At 34.1% G+C, this 21,951-nt stretch overlaps 1 protein-coding gene across 1 annotated transcript in view; it reads left to right on the top strand.

Annotated features, from left to right (window-relative positions):
• LOC133335064 (uncharacterized) overlaps positions 1-21,945 on the top strand; it is a gene marked incomplete at its 3' end in the record, with an annotated part of 70,040 nt that extends 48,095 nt beyond the window's left edge. Inside the window, exons 2-5 of the mRNA XM_061543367.1 lie at positions 7,162-7,382; positions 14,721-14,856; positions 19,398-19,663; positions 21,645-21,945. Of these exons, the coding sequence (XP_061399351.1) occupies positions 7,162-7,382; positions 14,721-14,856; positions 19,398-19,663; positions 21,645-21,945 (924 nt within the window). The remainder of the gene's footprint in view (positions 1-7,161; positions 7,383-14,720; positions 14,857-19,397; positions 19,664-21,644) is intronic.
• Between the last annotated feature and the right edge of the window lie 6 nt (positions 21,946-21,951).

Genomic DNA, 21,951 nt, shown 5'->3' with positions numbered 1-21,951 from the left:
CCCATATATATTTTCGTCCGATTTTATGTAAATGGTGCACCAAAGTCCCTATATATCCTTCGATTTGCACGAAATTTTGCACAGCGCACTGGAATAGGTCTAGAAAATGTGTGTTAAATTTTGTAAAAATCGGTTCAGAGTAAGATATAGCTCCCACTTATATTTTGATCCGATTTTATGTAAATGGTGCACCAAGGTCCCTATATACCCTTCAATTTGCACAAAATTTGGATTTATAAGTAAATAAAGAAAATATTCTTTAAAAAAATCCATGCCTTTTTTATTCCTCAAAAAAAAATATTCTTCAAAAAAATCTTGAAAAACTATTTTATAAAAAAAATCTTCGCTTCAAGACATTTTTATAAAAATCTCAAAATTGGCAATCCTTTATCTTTATGGTTCCAGGTACGTAGCATAGGCATCTTGCCATGTTTATTTAACTTAGATATACATCTACTTATGTTTTGTGTGTATGATTGTGTGAGAATGTGTGTGTGTGTGTCTGTGATATTGCCTCTTACTCTATACGTGCTTGTGTTTATTTTATTGTAGTTAAATATTTATTTTGTTTCATTTACCCAAAAACATAACGAAGAAACCTGGAATCAAAGCCCAAGGAAACAAAAACAAACGAAGATGAAGACAGTCTTTCGGTTTTCCTTGAAAGCTTAGGTGAATGCATTTTGCAAAAGGAAAGTGTCCTTGCATGTGAATGCCATGTTGTTTCTATTATCAAGAAATTTACTTTTGGAAATCGAACAATATATATAGTATATATACACATGCTATATATAACCACACATACACACATGTGATGCGATATATATGGCACCCACATCTTTTGTTGGAAAACATATCGAATCATTGTGTCTCCTAACTATATTATCCCCCATCATCATCATTATCATCGTCATCCATGGACATGAAATGCCAATAACAACAAAGCAGACTTTCCTATTCAATGAATTTAAGGCCAGGTCAGAACACAAAAAGACAAAATCTCATGACGTCATGCTTGATAAAAAAAAATATAGAAGAAAAACAAATACCTTAACCATGGCCACAATTCAATTTTCTATTTTTTTTTTTTTTTTTTGCTTAATTTTTTGTTTTTATCTCCTTGTTTTACCTTTTGTGACTTTGATTGTCCTTCGATGAACTGACATTTAAGGCATCTAAAATTTATGAACATCGTTTGGCTTTGTTTTTCTTTTCTTTCTCTCCGTTCTGTGCTGATTGTTGTAATTGACTATAAATGGCAGATGTTGACTTATGGAAAGACAAATTAAGGCCATAGATATATATATATATATATATAAAATTAGCAAAAATATTAATGTAAACAATGTTAGTAATAAATTTAAAAAAAGCAGAATCAATATTGGATTTTTTCTCATTCTTTGTTGGTTTTATGTGCCTCACATATTGAAATAAATTTTATTTTTTTTAGAAAATTGAAAACTTATTCAGAAGGATGAAAAGGCCAATAGAAATATATGTGGAACATAAACACTTACATTTAGAAAATCAGTAAGGAAAGTGGTAAAGTCGGACTGGGCCGACTATATGATATCCTTCACCACTTTGGGTATATTCCACATATGTATCCTAACAGACGTCGTCTATATCTGAACCGATTTCAGGGAAACATTTGCCAGAGACTAACTTATATTACTTCAAAACGTTGTGTCAATCGATTTTCACGAAACTTAGCACACGTCAATCTAGACTTAATTCAGTACGCTATGACAAATTTCGTGCAAATCGAATGATTTTCAGAGAATTTGGTACACCATTTACGTTAAATCGGACGAAGATATATATGGGAGCTATATCTAAATCTGAACCGATTTTCACGAAACTTAACACACATCATTATAGACCTTATTCATTACACTGAGCCAAAATTCGAGCAAATCAAAATATTTCCAGGGACTTTAGTGGATTTTTTACCTAAAATCAAGCGAAAGTATATATGGGAGCTATATCTAAATCTGAACCGATTTTCACGAAACTTTGCACACATCATTCTAGACTTAATTCAGTACGCTATGCTAAATTTCGTGCAAATCGAAAGATACCTAAAATCGGACGAATATCGGATATAGGAACTATATCTAAATCTGAACCGATTTTCACGAAACTTTGCACACATCATTCTAGACCTTATTCATTACGCTGTGCCAAAGTTCGTGCAAATCAGAGTATTTCCAGGGACTTTAGTGGACTATTTAACTAAAATCGGGCGAAACTATATATGGGAGCTATATCTAAATCAGAACAGATTTTCGCGAAACTTCGCACACATCATTGTAGATTTAATTCAGTACGCTATGCCAAATTTCGTGCAAATCGAAAGATATATAGGGACTTTAGTGGACTATTTACCTAAAATCGGGCGAAACTATATATGGGAGCTATATCTAAATCTAAACCGATTTTCACGAAACTTTGCACACATCATTGTAGATTTAATTCAGTACGCTATGCCAAATTTCGTGCAAATCGAAAGATATATAGGGACTTTGGTACACCATTTATCTTAAATCGAACGAAACTATATATGGGAGCTATATCTAAATCTAAACCGATTTTCACGAAACTTAGCACACATCATTCTAGGCTTAATTCAGTACGCTATGCCAAATTTCGTGCAAATCGAATGATATATAGGGACTTTGATACACCATTTACCTTAAATCGAACGAAAATATATACGGGAGCTATATCTAAATCAGAACCGATTTTTCCCAATTTTAATAGGGTTCGTCCTTGGGCCAAACAAATGAGTTGTGCCAAATTTCATCCAATTCGGATCATAAATCCGACCTGTACTTTGTTTACAATTTAAAACCAACAGACGGACAGACGGACATGCATAAATCGACTCAGAAAGTGATTCTATGTATATTCTCAATGCATATATAAACATATGCACAAAGACGTAATACCCTGTACCACAGTGTGGTGAAGGGTACAAAAAATTGAATAAATTCGTAATGAATATTCAAAATGTAGATCAAATAGCTCCAAATGTGTGAGAACTTTGTTAGGCAAAAATTGTTTTATAGTCTTTAAAAAATCCATGCTCTTTGTAGTCCTTCAAAAAATATTCTTTAAAAAATTCGTGGCTTTAATAGTCCTTGAAAAAATATTTTATTAAAAAATCCATGCCTTTAACAGTCCTTGGAAAAATATTCTTTAACAAATCAACGCCTTTAATAGTCATCTCTTTAATAGTCCTTGAAAAATAGTCTTTAAAAATCCATGCCTTTTTAATATCATCCTTTGAATATTTCGAAATGTTGCAAATGAAATGACAAAATTAATATACATACGTAGCTGGAGAAAATGTGTGAAATCTTGTGGTCAATCCAATTTCATCCTGTAACAGCCTATTATCCTTGATTTGTTTCTTAATTGCTTATTTTAAAAGAAAATCACAGCAGAAAAACATAACAAACAAATTCCTTACCACAATTGATGTTGTTTTTTTTTCTTATTTTTTTTTTTATAAATTTTAAATTGAGTATTCATGTTAAATCAATTAAAATTTACACTCTTCACAACACTCACACATACACACACACACATGCATACATACAACTAACCACACAATATAAATGTGATAATGCCAGATATTATGTTCATTGCTGGTCAAAAACTACTCTTTCTCTTATAATCATGACTACTACTGCTCTTACTGCTGCTAATTAAATTAAATGATGCCCTTACAAAACTGCAAACTAGAAAAGCAGAAAGCCAACAAACAAACCAACAAGAACCAACCAACCAACACTCAATTAAAAATCATGTTTTTCCTGTGAAAATGAAGAGCATAGGATAGAATAGGAAAAAAAAGACGTACATGAAAATGAGATTTGTGCAAACGTGGCTAAACTATTAGGAAACCACTTTAAAACACTTAACTCTTGTCTGTGTGTGTAGATTTGAAGATTGAGTGCGAGATAAAGCATACAAATAAGTTAGTCAAAAAATAAAAACAACAACAAGACAACCAAACTGACCATTACTTATCTAATATGACTATAATATATATAAATAAGATAACACAGATCATACAAAAAAAGGATAACAGCAGAGTTGCCATGGTAGGGTCTCATTATACCCTTCACAACACTGTGGTACAGGGTATTATGTCTTTCTGCATATGTTTGTAACAGGCAAAAGGAAACAAGAATAATCATAGAATCACTTTCTGAGTCGATTTGTGAACAAAGTACAGGTCACATATAAGATCGGATTTGGATGAAATTTGGCACAGTTCAATTATTTGGCTCAAGGACGAACTCCATTTAAATTAGAAAAATGGCTAGAAAAATGGCTCAGATTTATATATAGTTCCCATATATAGTTTCGTCCGATTTTATGTAAATGATGCACCAAACTCTCAATATTTGTCCGATTGGGACGAAATTTGAATTAGGTCCATACTTATTCATGCTAAGTTTTGTTGAAATCGGTTCAGATTTAGATAAAGCTCCCATATATAGTTTCGTCCGATTTTTTTTTTTTTTTTGAATGATTCACCAAATTCCCAATATTTGTCCGATTGTGACAAAATGTTGCATAGAGTACTAAATTTGATCCAGACTGATGTCTGCGAAGTTTTGTTAAAATCGGTCAGATTTAGATATAAAGTTTCGTCCGATTTTTTGTGAATGATGCATCAAACTCCCAATATATGTCCGATTGGGACAACATTTTGCACAGAGTGCTAAACTAGATCCAGACTGATGTCTGCGAAGTTTTGTTAAAATCGGTTCAGATTTAGATATAGTTCTTATATATAGTTTCGTCTGATTTTATGTTAAATGATGCACCAAACTCCCAATATTTGTCCGACTGGGACAAAATTCTACACAGAGTACTGAATTAAGTCCAGACTTATGTCTGTGAAGTTTTGTTAAAATCGGTTCAGATTTAGATATAGCTTCCATATATAGTTTTGTTCAATTTTTTGTGAATGGTCGGTGCGATTGGTTCAGTTCGACATCTGTAAAGTTTATTTTTGAAATCGACACAGATGATGCTATGTCTCTTCTATCAACAGGATATTGTACACATTATCATCTGTTGTATGTACTCAAGTGGTGAAAGGCGTATATGACTCTAATGGCCATCGAAAAAATATTCTTTACAAAATCTATGATCGTTATGGTCGTTAAAAAAATATAATAGTCCTTCAAAAAATGTCCATAAAACTATGTAAGTCTCTTTAGCCTTTAAAAAATATTCTTAAACCAGTGAACGGAGCGGTATAGTCGGACGGGGCCGACCATATGATACCCTACACAACTTGCACGAAAACATAACTTTCTGTAGATCTATATACTGAGCTAGGGCAATATTTCGCGATTTTTACACCCTCTTGACCGGCTAGTGGTCTAATTACTTGTCCAGATTCCCTTCACCGTGGGTTGTGTTGTGATGTTCTCCTTTCAATTGTGGCCTATAGATCGACTCGAAAAAAACACAAAAAATTAAGTTTTCGGTCCACTTCATTCCGAATATTATAGGCGTTGTCATTGACCATACTTGGATACCCATGGAAAACTTCAAAGCGATCAGCGCTATATTTCCGCCCTCTAGTGTGGTAATAGGTTACTAAATAGTAAATGAATACGTAAGTACCTGTAAATATTTAAGTAAAACTCCCGCATCCGAGTACATACGACAATATGATTGGTATCAAGTCAACCAGTCCTCTTGCATATACTATTAACTTCTCTATGTCCTTCAGGATTAAGTATATACGCTATAGAATACAAATTTTGTAATTTTTCACACAAAAGTCAGGATCCATTTGACCCGCTAAATATTGACCGATCTTTATCAAAAAAGTCATGCTTATTCTTTGGCCCTATCCCCTTCTCCATGTAAAATTTCGCTAAGTGTGGGCCATAATTACGGCCTCTGGAGCGACCAGAAAATCAGACAAAAATTCAGTTTTTGGTCCATTTCATCCCCTAAATATTAACCGATCTTTACCAAAAATAGGGGTCTTCATTGGCCAGAACCCATCCTACATGCAAAATTTCGTGAAAATTGGTCCATAACTGTGGCCTGTATCGTGTTTACAAATTATAATGGATAGACGGACGGACGGACACACATGTCTAGATCGACTCAGCTAGTTGAGATATGACGATCGGTATGCTTAAAGGTGGGTCTAGGAACAATATTTCGCGGCGTTACAAACTCTTGGGGCTGCAAAGGGTATGATACCCTGACAACATAGTTGTGTAGGGTATAAAAACTTGGCCTTTTGTAGTTCTTCAAAAAAATATTCTTTTAAAAAATCTACGTCTTGTAGTGGTCATTGAAAAAATATTTTTAAAAAATCTATAATTTTCTTTAAAAAAATTCACCAAAAAGTCGACACCTTGTATTCGTTAAAAATCCTCGTATATATTGGCCCTTGAAAAAATATACATTAGAAATTCCTAGCATTGTATTGGTCCTTAAAAATAATCTTTAAAAAATATAAGCCTTTGACAGTCCTTGAAAAAATCCACACAGATATTGGCCATTGAAAAAATTCTTTGAAAAAAATGACACCGATATTGGCCTTTGTAAACATTTTTTAAAGAAATTCACGCTTGTGTTGGACCTTGAAAAAATAGTCTTTAAAAAATCCACGCCTATATTGGCCCTTGAAAAAAATATTGTTTCAGAAAAATTTCCTGCTGGCAACCCTGCCCCTAAAAACAAATTTACAAAAAAAAAAAAAAAAATCCCAGACTTAAATATATAATCTACACAAATATACACCAAACGAAAAAAAAATCTAACGTGAGAAGGCTAAAATCCTATTTCAACATGGCTATATTTCAAGCAAAAAAATAAGCGTGTTTTTAGAGGAAGCTTTTTTTGGAACTCAAAAAAAAAACTAACTGTTCGAAAAGGCAATGTGTAGCATACCAAAATCCCATTTATCTTCGACTCTTTAACAAAATTGTTGAAGAAAACAACGTGTATGCCAGCTAAGCCCTTCTATATCTACTGGCTGCCTGGCTGACTATTATCTACAAAAACTATTTCAGTTTAAATGTCTGTGTATTGCCGGTACTAATTCAGTTTTTTCTGTTACTGATTTGTGTTTTTTTCCTGTTCTCATCTTTTTTTTTCTATTTTTTTTCTCTCCTCTAGATTTCTCACACTGTTTGCGTTTGGTGGAAGTACGTATACCAAATTACGTGGTTAAGGGCTCAGCAGCACAGCTTGAGTGCCTCTATGATTTGGATGGTGAATCTTTGTACTCGGTAAAATGGTATAAGGATGGCAATGAATTCTATCGATATGTACCCAGAGATATGCCGCCAGCACAAACATTCCTGCTGCCAGGTGTTTCAGTTGATGTAAGTACCACTAGCGCAGTAGCATACGGTTATATTTGCTCGTTTTCGTGTTATATCCTTTATCAGCTATTTAAGGTGTTTTATTAAAGGATACTACACCAGGCAAAATGCAAAATGGTATAACTAACAAACACAAGAAAAAAATGAAATGAAAAAAATATTTAATAAGACTGAATAGAAAATCCCATAAAATTTAAATATCTTATTGTAAAATATATAATTATTAAATTTATTAATTATCCTTTGTTGCCATTTCCTTTGAATTTCATTGCAACCTTAAACTTATGAGCTTTGCAGATGGCATACTCTGCTTTCAAGTATGGCAAATAATATCAGTTTAAAGCCACTCCGCCATTGTACTTTTTTTTTGTAGGCGAGAATGTACTCTCACAAAAGGATACTTTCAAGTAGTGTTGCATTCCTCGTCCTTTGTCGATGTGATAGAATGTTAATGGATGAATCCTGTGTATTATTGAAGTGACTACTTGAATAGGTGGCAATGACAGTGACACTGTAGCTTCTAAATAGTCAAGTAGCTAAATGAAAAAGTACTTCAGGTTGATATATATGAAGATGGTTAAGTACATACATTCTGCTATAGAGACTACATTCATGGAAAAGCCTCTGAATGAAAGAAAAGCCTAGAACAAACACTAGAACTTAGATAGCATGCAAGAGAGTTTAATTTGAAGAACACTTGAAAAATGCTAAAGCCATTAAACCCTTTAAAAATTCCCGAAATTCTAAAAATTCAGGAGACTCTAAATTAGTCCATGTACTTAAAAAAATTATATAAGGCTCATCAGTTGTTATAGCCCTTGAAATGTATTTCTTTATAAACCCAACCCTCTTATAGCCCTTGACAACAATTTCTTTAAAAATGGACGCCTCTGATATTTCTTAAAAATATTCTTTAAAAAAGGCGCGAATTTAATAGACCCTGAGAAAATATTTTTAAATATCCACGCCCTGTGTTGGTCCTTGAGAAAATAAATCCACGCCTTGTAGTAGGCCCTTGTAAAATAAGAAATCCACTCCTTGTATATCCCTTAAAAATATAGTGGTCCCATTATATGGTCCCAGAAAAAATATTTCTTTAAACTTTAAGCCTTTGTGTTGATCATTGAAAAATATTTCTTAAAAATGCAAACCTTTGTGTCGGTCCAGGGCAAAATATTTCTGTAAAAATCCACACCTTATTGACAAAAAAATATTTTTTATTAAACTTCACTTCTTTGGTAGTATTTCAAAATATCCTTCTGTTAAATTTCAAGCCTTTAATAGTCCTTAGAAAAATATTTTTATTTTATTTTATAGATTTTTCAAAAAACCCTAACGCTACAAATATTCTTAAAAAATCCAGTCTATGTTAGTCCCCTAAAAATAATTTAAAACTAGTGGGCGGAGCAGTACAGTCGGGCAGGGCCGACCATACGATACCCTAAGCAACTACCGCAGAACTGTCTCCGCGGATTTTTATTCCGAGCCTGGCAGTATTTGCACCCTCTTGCCCGATAGAGGTAAACAGCACCTCTTCCTCACATTAACATATTTTCCGAATATTACGAGTATTCAGTACAGCTATTGTCCAGATTCCCTTCACCGTGGTATGATGTTCGGCTTTCATTTGTGGTCTATAGATCGACTCGAAAATAACACAAAAAATTAAGTTTTCGGTCCACTTCATTCCAAAATTATTATCTGATCATCACCGAAAATTATAGGCGTTGTCCTTGACTATACCCGGAACCTCATGTAAGATTTCAAAGCGATCAGCGCTATAGTTCCGCTTTCTAGAGTGATAATGGGTTACTAAATAATATCTGAATACGTAGTCACCTGTAAATATTTAAGTGTAACCCCCACATCCGAGTACATACGACAATATAATTGGTATCAATTTAAAGGTCAACCACTCCTCTTGGATATACTGTCAACTCCTCGGGTCTATGTCTTTCAGGAGTAAATATATTCCCTATAGATTTTTGTCATTTTTCACACAAAAGTCAGCGTTCATTTGACCGATCCTTATCAAAACAGGCATGCTTACTCTTTGGCCCGATCCCCTTCTCCATGTAAAAATTCGTGATGTTTGGACCATAATTGCGGCCTCTGGAGCGACCAGAAAAACCCGACAAAAATTAAGTATTTGGTCCACATCATCCCCTAAATATTAACCGATCTTTAGATAAAACTATAGTGGTCTTCATTGGCCAGAACCCATCCTACATGAAAAATTTCGTGAAGATTGGTCCATAACTGTGGCCTGTATAGTGTTTACAAATTATAATGGACAGACGGACGGACGGACACACATGTCTAGATCGACTCAGCTAGTCGAGATATGACGATCGGTATACTTAAAGATGAGTCTAGGACCAATATTTCGCGGCGTTACAAACTCTTGGGGCTGCACAAAGCTATAATACCCTAACAACATAGTTGTGTAGGGTATAGAAATCCACGCCCATGTTCGTCCTTAAAAAATTAAAAAAAATCCACGCCTATATTAGTCCTTAAAAAATATTTTTAAGATATAGACACATGGTTCCTTCTGAGAATATGCATAGAATCTATTTATATGCATGTCTGTACGTCCGTCCGTCTGTCTTTGTTAAATTGTATACAAAGTACAGTTCGCATCTATCATCCGAATTGAATGAAATTTGGTATTGGTCATATATTTGGCCCCGGGATAAACCCTATAGAAATTGGGAAAAGTCGGTTCAGAGTCATAGCTCCCATATATATTTTCATCCGATTATAGGGAAATAGTGCACCAAAGTCCCTATATATCCTACGATTTGTACGAAATTTGGCATAGCGTACTGAATGAAGTCTAGAACGATGCCTGTCGAATTTCATGAAAATCTGTTCAGATTTAGATATAGTTCCCATATATATTTTCGTCCGATTTTAGGGAAATAGTGCCCCAAAGCCCCTATATATCCTTCGATTTGCATGAAATTTGGAGTAGCGTACTGAATTAAGTCTAGAACGATGCCTGTCGAATTTCGTGAAAATCGGTTCAGATTTAGATATAGTTCCCATATATAATTTCCTCCGATTTTAGGGAAATAGTGCACCAATGTCCCTATATATCCTTCGATTTGCACAAAATTTGGCATAGCGTACTGAATAAAGTCTAAAACGCTGAGTATTAAATTTCGTGAAAATCAGTTCAGATTTAGATACAGCTCCTATATATATTTTTGTCCGATTTAATGTAGATGGCGTACTAAAGCCTTTGTATATCTTTCGATTTGCACAAAATTTGGCATAGCGTACTAAATTAAGTCTAGAATGCTAGTTTTCGTGAAAATCGGTTTTCAAAATTGTGCACAACTAAATCGGTTCAGATTTATATATAGCTCCTATATATATATATATATATATTTCCCTCCGATTGTAAGTACATGATGCACCAAGGACCCAAAATATGGCCGATATGCACAAAACGTGATAAAAGTAGTATTAGCTAACTGTGACAAATTTCATTGAAATCGGTTTAGATATAGCTTCCATTAATATTTAATAGCTTCCATTAATATTTTCCTAATTTTTGTCATATTGACGCGAAATTTTGCACAACGTACAAAATTGTATATAGAGTGAGGTAATTGCTTTTCGTAGACCGATTCATGTTTAGTAGGTTTCAAATAATCAAAGAGTGTCCGATTGAGATTTGCTTTAAATCGATTTACATAATTTTGTCTCATTCTCTATCTATCCAAATGAAGAGTTTAGTATAGGTTACCCAAAGTGGTGAAGTATACTCAAAGTGCTGAAGGTTATCATATAGTCGGCCCCGTCCCACTTTACTGCTTTCCTTACTGGTTTTTATTCATGTCACCTGTCCATTATACATTTTTAGTTAATAGATCACACAATTATCAGCTCATTGAATCAACCTGATCCAATTTAAATTTCCTCTACTTGAATACGACACCCTAACAAGGATTTTAGTCCTTCAACAATCCAGACAAAAGTCCTGCAATGTAGTAAGCCTAGCGTAAAGTTCAATGCCATATTTCAAATGAAAATATTTTTTCCACGTAATTGTAATGGAAAAGTTGTGGCTAACTACCTCACGAGTCCATAACGCGTGGTTGCCTGGCCGAAACACTTAACGCATTTGTAAAGTAAGCAAACGAATTGCAAATCAACTTCTCTCTAACAATTTTTACGTGCGTGCTTTTACAATTTCAAAGAGCTCAGCAGAACGACTATCACCTCTACCGGTACTAAAATGTTCATATAACTTGGCTAATATAAGCTTAGCCGTCTGGTAGGTAATGTCTGCCGACCAGCCAGCCAGTTCACCATTCCACTTTGGCAACAAATGGATTGTGTTTTCCATTTCCCTGCCTTGGTGTAGCATTGGTGAACAGTAATAAATTCTCTCACTCATTGTACCAAGATTGTTCATTTGTTAAGCTCTCGCCAGTTTTGTGTGTGTGTGTGTGAGTTTTTCTGGCAAACGGCTACCTACATAAGGAGCCAAATATCAAAATCATCTATCAATATACTATATGGAGAACATCCATCCATATGGTCAGTTGATTCAGTGCAAGGATACAACGTCGTCTGGTTCAGACATACAGGGGCAACTTATGCCGCACTATCACTGTTTGATGATAATCATGTTTAACTTTAGATAAAACATTATCGTCCATCGCATCAGCCATACAACACCAGCTACTGAAACAATTTTATAACAACCATTTCACGGCCCTTTTGTTTTTTTTTTTTCTGTTTCTCCCTGAGTCTCTGTAGTGCTTTTGAACAGTGGCCATTACAGCTTGAAGTAGCTCGTTTTTCCGACTGGATTGCCTGTTAAATATATTTTTGTTACAATCGAGTCTAGAGACTCTTCATTGTTGTAGTGCTTCTCTTCCTCCTCCTCCGCCTCCTCATCCACTACTTTAACATGCTTTAGCTATTTGTTTACTAGAAGCTATGATGGATTTTTGTGTTGCGGTTATTGTTGTTGTTCGTCCGTCCGTTCGCTCGTTCGTTCTTTTGTGTGTTTAATGGCCATAACACCATTCTAATAACACCGTGGATGAGAGAAAAAAACCCACGTCTCTACTCAATTCCAAACCGGATATTATTTAAGCTTAATCGATTGTTGTAAAATTGTTACGAAAACAATTTAAGATTTATGTGTGTTGCAAGTTGAGTGTCGGTTGGCTGGTGGGTTGGTTGGTTGCTCTTTTGCCTGGTCAGTGTAATGGAATTTGGTAATCTCTGTTTTGGATGGTCAAAGGCGATTTAAATAAATAAAATAAAACGGATAGCATATGTGGCATATGATATATTATCATAGATTGTTGTGGGGATAAAAAAAATTCTCATGATGGTGAGTTAACATAGATTTTTAGGGATTTTGTTCATGAGAAATATGGGAAGTTGGTTGTCATCTCAAGGGTCTAAGTATATATATATATATATATTTATACCCTTCACCACACTGTGGTACAGGGTATTATGTCTTTGTGCATATTTTTGTAACAGGCAAAAGGAAACGAGAACTACCCATGGTTACTTGTGAGAATATGCATAGAATCACTTTTTAAGTCGATTTATGCATGTCCGTCCGACCATACGTCTGTCTGCCTGTCTGTCGGTCCTTGTTAAATTGTAAACAAGGTAAGGTATCATTTTTCATAGGCATTGGATGAAATTTGGCATAAGTCACATATTTGGCCCAAGGACAACCCCTATTGAAAGTGGGAAAATTGGTTCAGATTTAGATATAGCTCTCATATTTTCGTCCGATTTAATGTAAATGGTGTACCAAAGTCCCTATATACCTTTCGATTTGCACGAAATTTAGCATAGCGTAATTAATTAGGTCTAGAATGATGTGTGTTAAAGTTCATGAAAAGCGGTCCAGAGTTAGATATAGCTCCCATATATATGTTCGTCCGATGTAACGTAAATGGTGCACCAAAGTCCCTATATATCTTTCGATTTGCATGAAATTTGGCACATCGTACTGAATTAGGTCTATAATGATGTGTGTCAAGTTTCCTGAAAATCGGTTCAGATTTGGATATAGCTCCCGTATATATTCCGATTTAAGAAAAATGGTGTATCAAAGTCTCTATATATACTTCGAATTGCACGAAATTTGGCATAGCGTACTGAATTGAGTCTAGAACGATGTGTGTTAAATTTTGTGAACAACGGTTCAGATTTAGATATAGCTCCCATATATATGTTCGTTCGATTTTATGTAAATGATGCACCAACGTCCCTATATATCCTTCGATTTGCACGAAATTTGGCACAGTGTACTGAATGATGTCTAAAACGATGTGTGTAAAATTTCGTGGAAATCGGTTCAGATTTAGATATAGCTCTCATATATATTTTCGTCCGATTTTAGGTAAATAGTGCACCAAAGTCTCTTTATATCCTTCGATTTGCACGAAATTTGGCATAGCGTACTGAATTGAGTCTAGTATGATGAGTGGTGAGTTTCGGGAAAATCAGTTTAGATTTCGACATATATCCCATATATATTTTCGTCCGATTTTATGTAAATGGTGCACCAAGATCCATTTATATATCCTTCGATTAACACAAAATTTGACATAGCGTACTGAATTAAGTCTAGAAAGATGTGTGTTAATGTGTGTTAATTTGAAAATCGGTTCAGATTTAGATATAGCTCACACATATAGATTATATTTTTAACAACGCGGCGTACCGAATAGCGTGTATCAATTTTACTATAAATCGTTTTCCATAAATTTTCCCCATGTTACGCAGACGGCTCTAAATCTGCTCGAATGAAATTAAAGTTAGAATAGGTTGAAGAAAGAGGGAACATAGACATGCAATTGTTAGGATACAAATGGTGAAGGGTATCATATAGTCGGCCCAGTCCGACTTTACTACTTTCCTTACTGGTTTAAATACCAATCACGGACTCTCATCTTTGAATAGAATTCCCATTTATATATTTCAAATATTATTTTTTTTCATTATTCCGCACAGACGTTAATCAGGTCGAATTTAAATACTTTAACTATAACACAAAAACGGATATCATCCGTCGAATTCACATTTTAACTATTTCTCTATAAAAAACAAACACAGATCCTTTTATCATCAACCATACAAGGAGAGTCCTTATCAATAATTTCTCTGGAAATTTGTGGGTACCACAATATTGAACATATTTTTCCCACTAATTGTTTTTTTTCCAATTGAAAATGATTAAATAAATATCTGTGATTAAACATACGTTTTTTTTTTTGTTAGATCACTCAAAACAAAAAATTATTAATAATATCAATATTTTTCCATGTTATCTCATTTTTTCAGGTTCACAATTCAAGCGATGCTGTGGTGACATTACGCGAAGTTAACCTACAATCAGCCGGCCGATTTCGCTGTGAAGTATCCGGGGAGGCACCCTCATTTCAGACAGTTACTGAACATGGTGATATGGTTGTTGTATGTAAGTATTTAATGGACCAAAAAAAAATCCCAATTCCATAAACAAAAGAATAAAATCGTGTAAAAAACAAACAAAAAATCAGCAAAAATATTTGTTGAATATATTACGAGGGCAAAAAACACACACACTCAAAATTCTGATATTAATTTTATAAAGAACTGAAATAACTACAAAAACGAATTCGGGCCACGATAAATGTAGAGATGTTTTTGTGGAAACAAAAAAAATAATAAAAACAAAACAACACTAAACAATGTTATTGGTTGTTTTTAATAATTGTTAAATGCAACTCATGTATCCGAAATGAAAAAACGCTTGATACCAACAACAAAAACAAAACGAACGAACTGATACATGAGGTCTTGTGTTGCAAGTTGTTTTACCATCGATTAAAAATATACATTTGCCAAAAAAAAATTACTTTTTGTTGCAACTGCTGATTTGCTTTGCTAACTAACTGAAATGTGATGCAGGCAGGCAGACAGGCTAGCAAGCAAAATCATTGCCACAAAGGCTTAAAAGGCCGCGAAAGGATTTAATTTCAAAGTAATAGTTTTTCTGTGTGTGTGCCTTCACATGTTTGATTGCAACATAAAACATGACTTCCACTGAGTGTGAGAGTGTGGCACCTTTTACCAAAAAAAAAAAAAAAACAAACATTGGTAGCTGATGAAATCTCAAATTGAATGTGACACACAAGCAGCATCTAGCCTGTTTGAATAGGAAAAATATATTGGCATTTTATATAAGGATTGAATTTTCAATTTCAGTGACAGCTGGATGTGCACCAAAGCAAGGTTGAAGGTTTTCAAAAGCTGATTATTGAAAACATGCAGTTATTTAGAATGTGCAACAAAAAATTAAAATATCGAGTAAAAGCCTCTTTTTAATAGATCCACAGGTTTTAGGGCCACATATGGGATTTTTTGAAACTCCTTCTATGGTTTATCTATAGATAAAAAATCTGTTAGATGTATTTTTAATACAGGAGACCTTTCATAGGTCTCGCCTATAGGCAGACTGATATTTATATGCTTTCTGTAAACGACAGCCCTTATATAGGGCTCCTGTAAACAGAAGACTTTGAAGAGATTTTGCAGAGACAGAAACCCTTCTAGAAGGACTACTATAGTTTGTTTATATTAAAGTCTTTCTGTAGAAAAAAAATACTATACGATTTTTGTAGACAGAAAGCTCCTAGAGTTTTTCTATAAATAGAAAACAGTCACGGGTCCATAGTGCATGAAAAAAATTATAAAATCCAGGCCTAATGTAAACCTTGAAAAAATATTTTCCTTAAAAAAATCCACGCCTATTGAAAAAATATTTTTTAAAAAGACATGAAAGCATATTTTCAAAAATTCCATAGAATAATGGCGAGGATTAAAAAAAAAATATATATAAGACCGGTCCTCTTCGGTAGACACAAAGCCTTCCACAGATATTTATAAAAATTAGGTTTTCGATGTATATAATGCATCCATAAACCGGAGACCCTCTACAGGTCCTCTATAGAATGTAAAACCTTCAGTAGAATTTCTATAGCCGAGCAATCTTCTTGATTTGTTCTGCAAACATATAACATTTAAAGAAAGATATTGGATTTTCTAATGGACTCCTATAGAATGTAAATACCTTTTTTACAGAAAAAATTATCCAGAGGCAGATAACTTTTATGTACTGAATACCTTTTAAAGCATTTGTTTGAAAAAAATCCTTCAATAAGTTTTCTTGAAACAATTATTTATTAGTGTAGATTCATTTCCCATTATGTGCCACAATAAACACCAGCAGGACAGGCCGATGGACATACATTTTGCGACTCCTAATTACGCCTATTAATCGAGGCTAAATTTTAAAATATGTTAGTTCTGGAAAATCACGCTTCAAGCTTCTATATTCCGACAGTATAAAATTCTTCGGCCCTCAGTATTTTTTTTTTCAGGAAACGTATTGTTGATCCTTCAAGATTTTTTTCATTTAAATACACAATTCCAGCATTGATAATACTCAATCCAAAAATGCTAGACTTTATAGTTCGATAAAAATGTTCCAGATTTTATAGTTCTTTATGGAAAAATGTTGACCTTCACACCTCTGATAAAACTTCAAGAAAATATCCTTCAGAAAAATGTTCTGTACTTTATAGTCCTTCATGGAAAAATGTCGACCTACAGTTCAAATTCACACCTCTGATAAACCTTTAAGAAAATATCCTTCAGAAAGATATTCTTTAAAAATCTACGCCTCTGATAAACCTTTAAGAAAAAATCCTTCAGAAAAATGTTCTTTAAAAATCCACACCTTTTGTAAGACCCGTAAAAAATGTTCTTTAAAAATTCACGCCTCTGATAAACCGTGAAGAAAATATCCTTAAAAAAATTCTTTAAAAACCCACGCCTCCGATAAACCGTGAAGAAAATATCATTCAGTAAAAATGTTCTTTAAAAACCCACGCCTCTGCTAAACGTTCAAGAAAATATCCTTCAAAATATTCTTTAAATATCTACGCCTCTGATAAACCGTGAAGAAAATATCCTTCAGAAAAATGTTCTTTAAAAATTCACCCCTCTCATAAACCGTGAATAAAATATCCTTCAGTAAAAAGATTCTTTAAAAACCCACGCCTCTGATAAACCGTGAAGAAAATATCCTTCAGAAAAATGTTCTTTAAAAATCTACGCCTCTGATAAACCGTGAAGAAAATATCCTTCAGTAAAAATATTCTTTAAAAATCCACGCCTCTGATAAACCGTGAAGAAAATATCCTTCAGTAAAAGGGTTCTTTAAAAACCAACGCCTCTGCTAAACGTTCACGAAAATATACTTCAGAAAAAAGGTTCTTTAAAAACCCACGCCTCTGATAATAGTTCAAGAAAATATCCTTCAGAAAAATTTTCTTTAAAAATCCATGTCTCTGACAATCCTTGCGAAAAAATTTCCTTAAAAATGCATGTCTCTGATAATCCTTACGAAAAAATTCTTTAAATATCAAAGCCTATGATAAACCTTGCGAAAAAAATTTCTTTAAAAATCCATGCCTCTGATAATCCTTGCGAAAAAATTTCTTTAAAAATCCATGCCTCTGATAATCCTTGCGAAAAAATTTCTTTAAAAATCCATGCCTCTGATAATCCTTGCGAAACAAATTTCTTTAAAAATCCGTGCCTCTGATAATCCTTTCGAAAAAAAATTTCTTAAAAAATCCATGCGTCTGATAGTCCTTGCGAAAAAAACTTCTTTAAAAATCAATACCTCTGATAATCCTTGCAAAAAATTTCCTTTAAAAATTCATGCCTCTGATAATCCTTGCGAAAAAAATTCTTTAAAAATCCATGCCTCTGATAATCCTTGCGAAAAAAATTCTTTAAAAATCCATGCCTCTGATAATCCTTGCGAAAAGTTTTCTTTAAAAATCTAAGCCTATGATAATCCACCAGAAAAAAATCTTTAAAATTTGACGCTTCCCATATCCGGAGAGGACAATTTCATTAAACATCCACGATTTTCATGATCCTTGAACAAAAAATCTTTAATAATTCTCATCTCCGACAATCCTCTAAGAGAAAAAAATCGTTTAATCTGAGCCTCTAATCATCCTCCAGGAAAAAAATTACATAAAAATCCTCACCTCTGATTATCCTTCAGGAAAATAATCTTAAAATCCCCTACAAAACAAAACTTTTAAAATCCGAGTCACTGATAATTCTCCAAATTCTTTAAAAATCATTCTTTTCAACTTTGTTAATCAATTGATAATTTCCGAACTTTTATTATTGTTTTCCCTTTCTATGAAATTCTATTTCTATTTCACTTTGATATGTACGTATGTATGTATAATCTACAATCAAAACAAAAACAGAAAACGAAAAAACACCATATGAATCCAACAAATAACATAAAGCTGCAGCTAAACTTTTAAATCTTTTGTGGAAATGCCGTTAGCTGCATAATGTTTGAAACTCTGTGCTTGTACCGTTCAGTGTTTTTTCTTTGGCACTTCTATGTCCTTTCAGCTGTTAAAACAAAATAAAAATTGATCATTGAAAAACTGCGGACAAAACAAAAAAATCGAAAACTTTTTTCATGAGTTGACGTTGTCAAATATTGAATTTCTAGTGGAGTTTTTTTATTGGTTCGCAACAGAAAAAAGAGGAAATCGCAAACAAAAAAGTTGACACACAAAAACTATGGCCCCGAATATGAGACAAATGTCCTATTCTACGCACATGTCATGTTGATAAAATGTCACACGTACATGGTCGCAGAGAGAGAGAGATCAGGATATGCAGTCATGGTCACTGGGACATAAGAGATGCACACAAATACACACACACTTTGAAAACATTGTGAAGAACATCAAGCAGTTCTTTTTTTGCCAATTTGTTAGGAATTCTTAAATTCAGTAGTCAGGGTTACATATGTACATATATAAATAGAAGAATTTTCTGGTATTTAAAATAAAAACTCTAAATTTTCTTTTTCTCAACTTTGTTCATTTAATAATTGCATGTCTTGTTTGTTTCCTCTTTTTCTTCTAGCCTTACCTGACCAAGGTGCTCCCAAAATAACCGGTGGCCGTCCTCGCTATCAGATTGGTGACACGGTGCGCATCAACTGCACAGCTGGTCGTTCAAAACCTGCCGTTCAATTGGCATGGTTCATAAATGGCGAACCCGCTGAACCCTATCAATTGCGTAAATACGATCCAATCTTGTGGGGTCGTGACGGTTTGGAAACCTCAATTTTGGGCCTCCAATTCCGTGTAGATCAACATCATTTTCGTAATGGTGATATGAAATTGAAGGTGAGTACTAACAAATACTTTAAATTTTGGAAATAAGGTGGAAAATTTGGGTGGAATCTTACAGGATCCTTATGAAGTATGAAGTCCCCTTAAATGTTGCCAACAAAATTCTTCAGGGGAATAATATAAAATTTACCTTCTGGCATCGGGAATTTTTATACCCTTCACCATACTGTGTCTTTGTGCATATGTTTGTAACAGGCAAAAGGAAACGAGATAGACCCATAGTTCCTTTTGAGCATATGCATAGAATCACTTTTTGAGTCGATTTAAGCATCTCCGTCCGTCTGGTGGTCTTAAATTGTAAACAAAGCACAGGTCGCATTTATAATCCGAATTCGATGAAATTTGGCACAGCTCACTAATTTGGCCCAAAGAAGTACCCTATTGAAATTGGGAAAAATCGGTTAAGACTTTTATATAGCCCCATATCTATTTTCGTCCGATTTAAATTTAATGGTGCACCAAAGTTCCCACATATCTTTCGATTTGCACGAAATTTGGCACAGGGTACTGAATTAGATCCACAATGATGTTTGCAAAGTCTCCTGAAAATCTGTTCGGATTTAGATATAGCTCCCATATATATTTTCGTCCGATTTTATGTAAATTGTGTACCAAAGTCCTTATATATCTTTCGATTTGCACGAAATTTGGCATACCGTACTAAATTAAGCCTAGAATGATGTCTGTCAAGTTTCGTGAAAATCGGTTCAGATTTAGATATAGCTCCCATATATAGTTTCATCCGATTTTATGTAAACTGTGCACCATAGTCCCTATATCTCTTTTGATTTGTAAGAAATTTTGCATAGGGTACAGAATTAGGTCCGGAATGATGTGTGCTAAATTTTGTGAAAATCGGTTCAGGTATAGATATAGCTCCCATATATATTTTCGTCCGATTTAAGGTAAATGGTGCACAAAAGTACCTGTATATCTTTCGATTTGCACGTAATTTGGCTTGACGTACTGGATTGAGCCTAGACTGATGTCTGCCAAGTTGCGTGAAAATCAGTGTGGATTTAGATATAGCTCCCAAATATATTTGCGTCCGATTTTATTTAAATGGTGCACCAAATTCCCTATATATCTTTCGATTTGCACGAAATTTGGCATAGTGTACTGAATTGAACATAGAGTGATGCCTGCCAAGTTTCGTGAAAATCGGTTCAGATTTAGATATAGCTCCCATATATAGTTTCGTCCGATTTCATGTAAATAGTGCACCAAAGCCCCTATATATCTTTTGATTTGCACGAAATATGACATAGCGTACTAAATTCAGTCTGGAATGATGAGTGGTGAGTTTTGTGAATATCGGTGCAGTTTTAAATATAGCTCCCATATATATATTTTCGTCCGATTTAATGTAAATGGTACGACAAGGTCCCTATATATATCTTTCGATTTGCTCGAAATTTGGCATGGCATACTGAATTGAACATGGAGTGATGTCTGCCAAATTTCGTGAAAATCGGTTCAGATTTATATAGCTCCCATATATATACATATTTTTTTTTCGTCCGATTTAATGTAAATTGTGCACCAAAGCCCTATATATCCTCCAATTTCAAGAAATTTGGCATAGCGTACTGAATTGAGTCTAGAATGTTGTGTGGTAAGCTTCGGAAAACTCGGTTTATATTTCGATATAGCTCCCACATATACATATATATTCGTCCCATGGAACACAGATGACCCTAAATCTATCCGACATGGGTATATTTCTTCGAGGGATGGAAAGTGGTGAAGGGTATCATATAGTCTGCACAGTCCGACTTTACTACTTTCCTTACTGTTTTTTTTAATCCACGTAAAGTGCTCAGAAAATATTTTGTAAAAAATCTGATTTTTAAAAGAATATAAATATTGTGTTTTAGGGTATATAAGATTCGGCCAAACTTTTCAATAAATGTCATATTTTTATCAATTACAAAGCTAATATCCTCTCTCTTTTTCTCTCTCTCTCTCATTACAGTGTGTTGCATCACTTTCCACCTTCTATTGGCGCAGCAATGAAGAATCTGTCGAAGGTGATCGCCCGCAAAAAGCACCCGTACTCGAATCCCGCGAAACTGTGTACGCCAGCAATTCAAGAGCTGATCCCGTACAAGGTATGTCATTGCGGGAAAGTTTTGTTACCAAAATTTTATCGTTTTTCATTCAACCAAATGCAGCCAATAAAACGGATTCCACAATGACAACAATAAAGCCCTCCACATTAATACTGCTGATTGCGATGGCTTTACTGACATCAAGTGGTTGTTTCGAACAACTACATTTTC

This window comes from Musca vetustissima, unplaced genomic scaffold (assembly GCF_032173495.1).
Source record: "Musca vetustissima isolate MV318-11 ecotype Yass unplaced genomic scaffold, APGP_CSIRO_Mvet_v1 utg191775, whole genome shotgun sequence".
Classification (NCBI taxonomy): Eukaryota; Metazoa; Arthropoda; class Insecta; order Diptera; family Muscidae; genus Musca; species Musca vetustissima.
The sequence above is the reverse complement of the archived record's forward strand: the minus strand, read 5'-3'. Positions and strand labels throughout refer to the sequence as shown.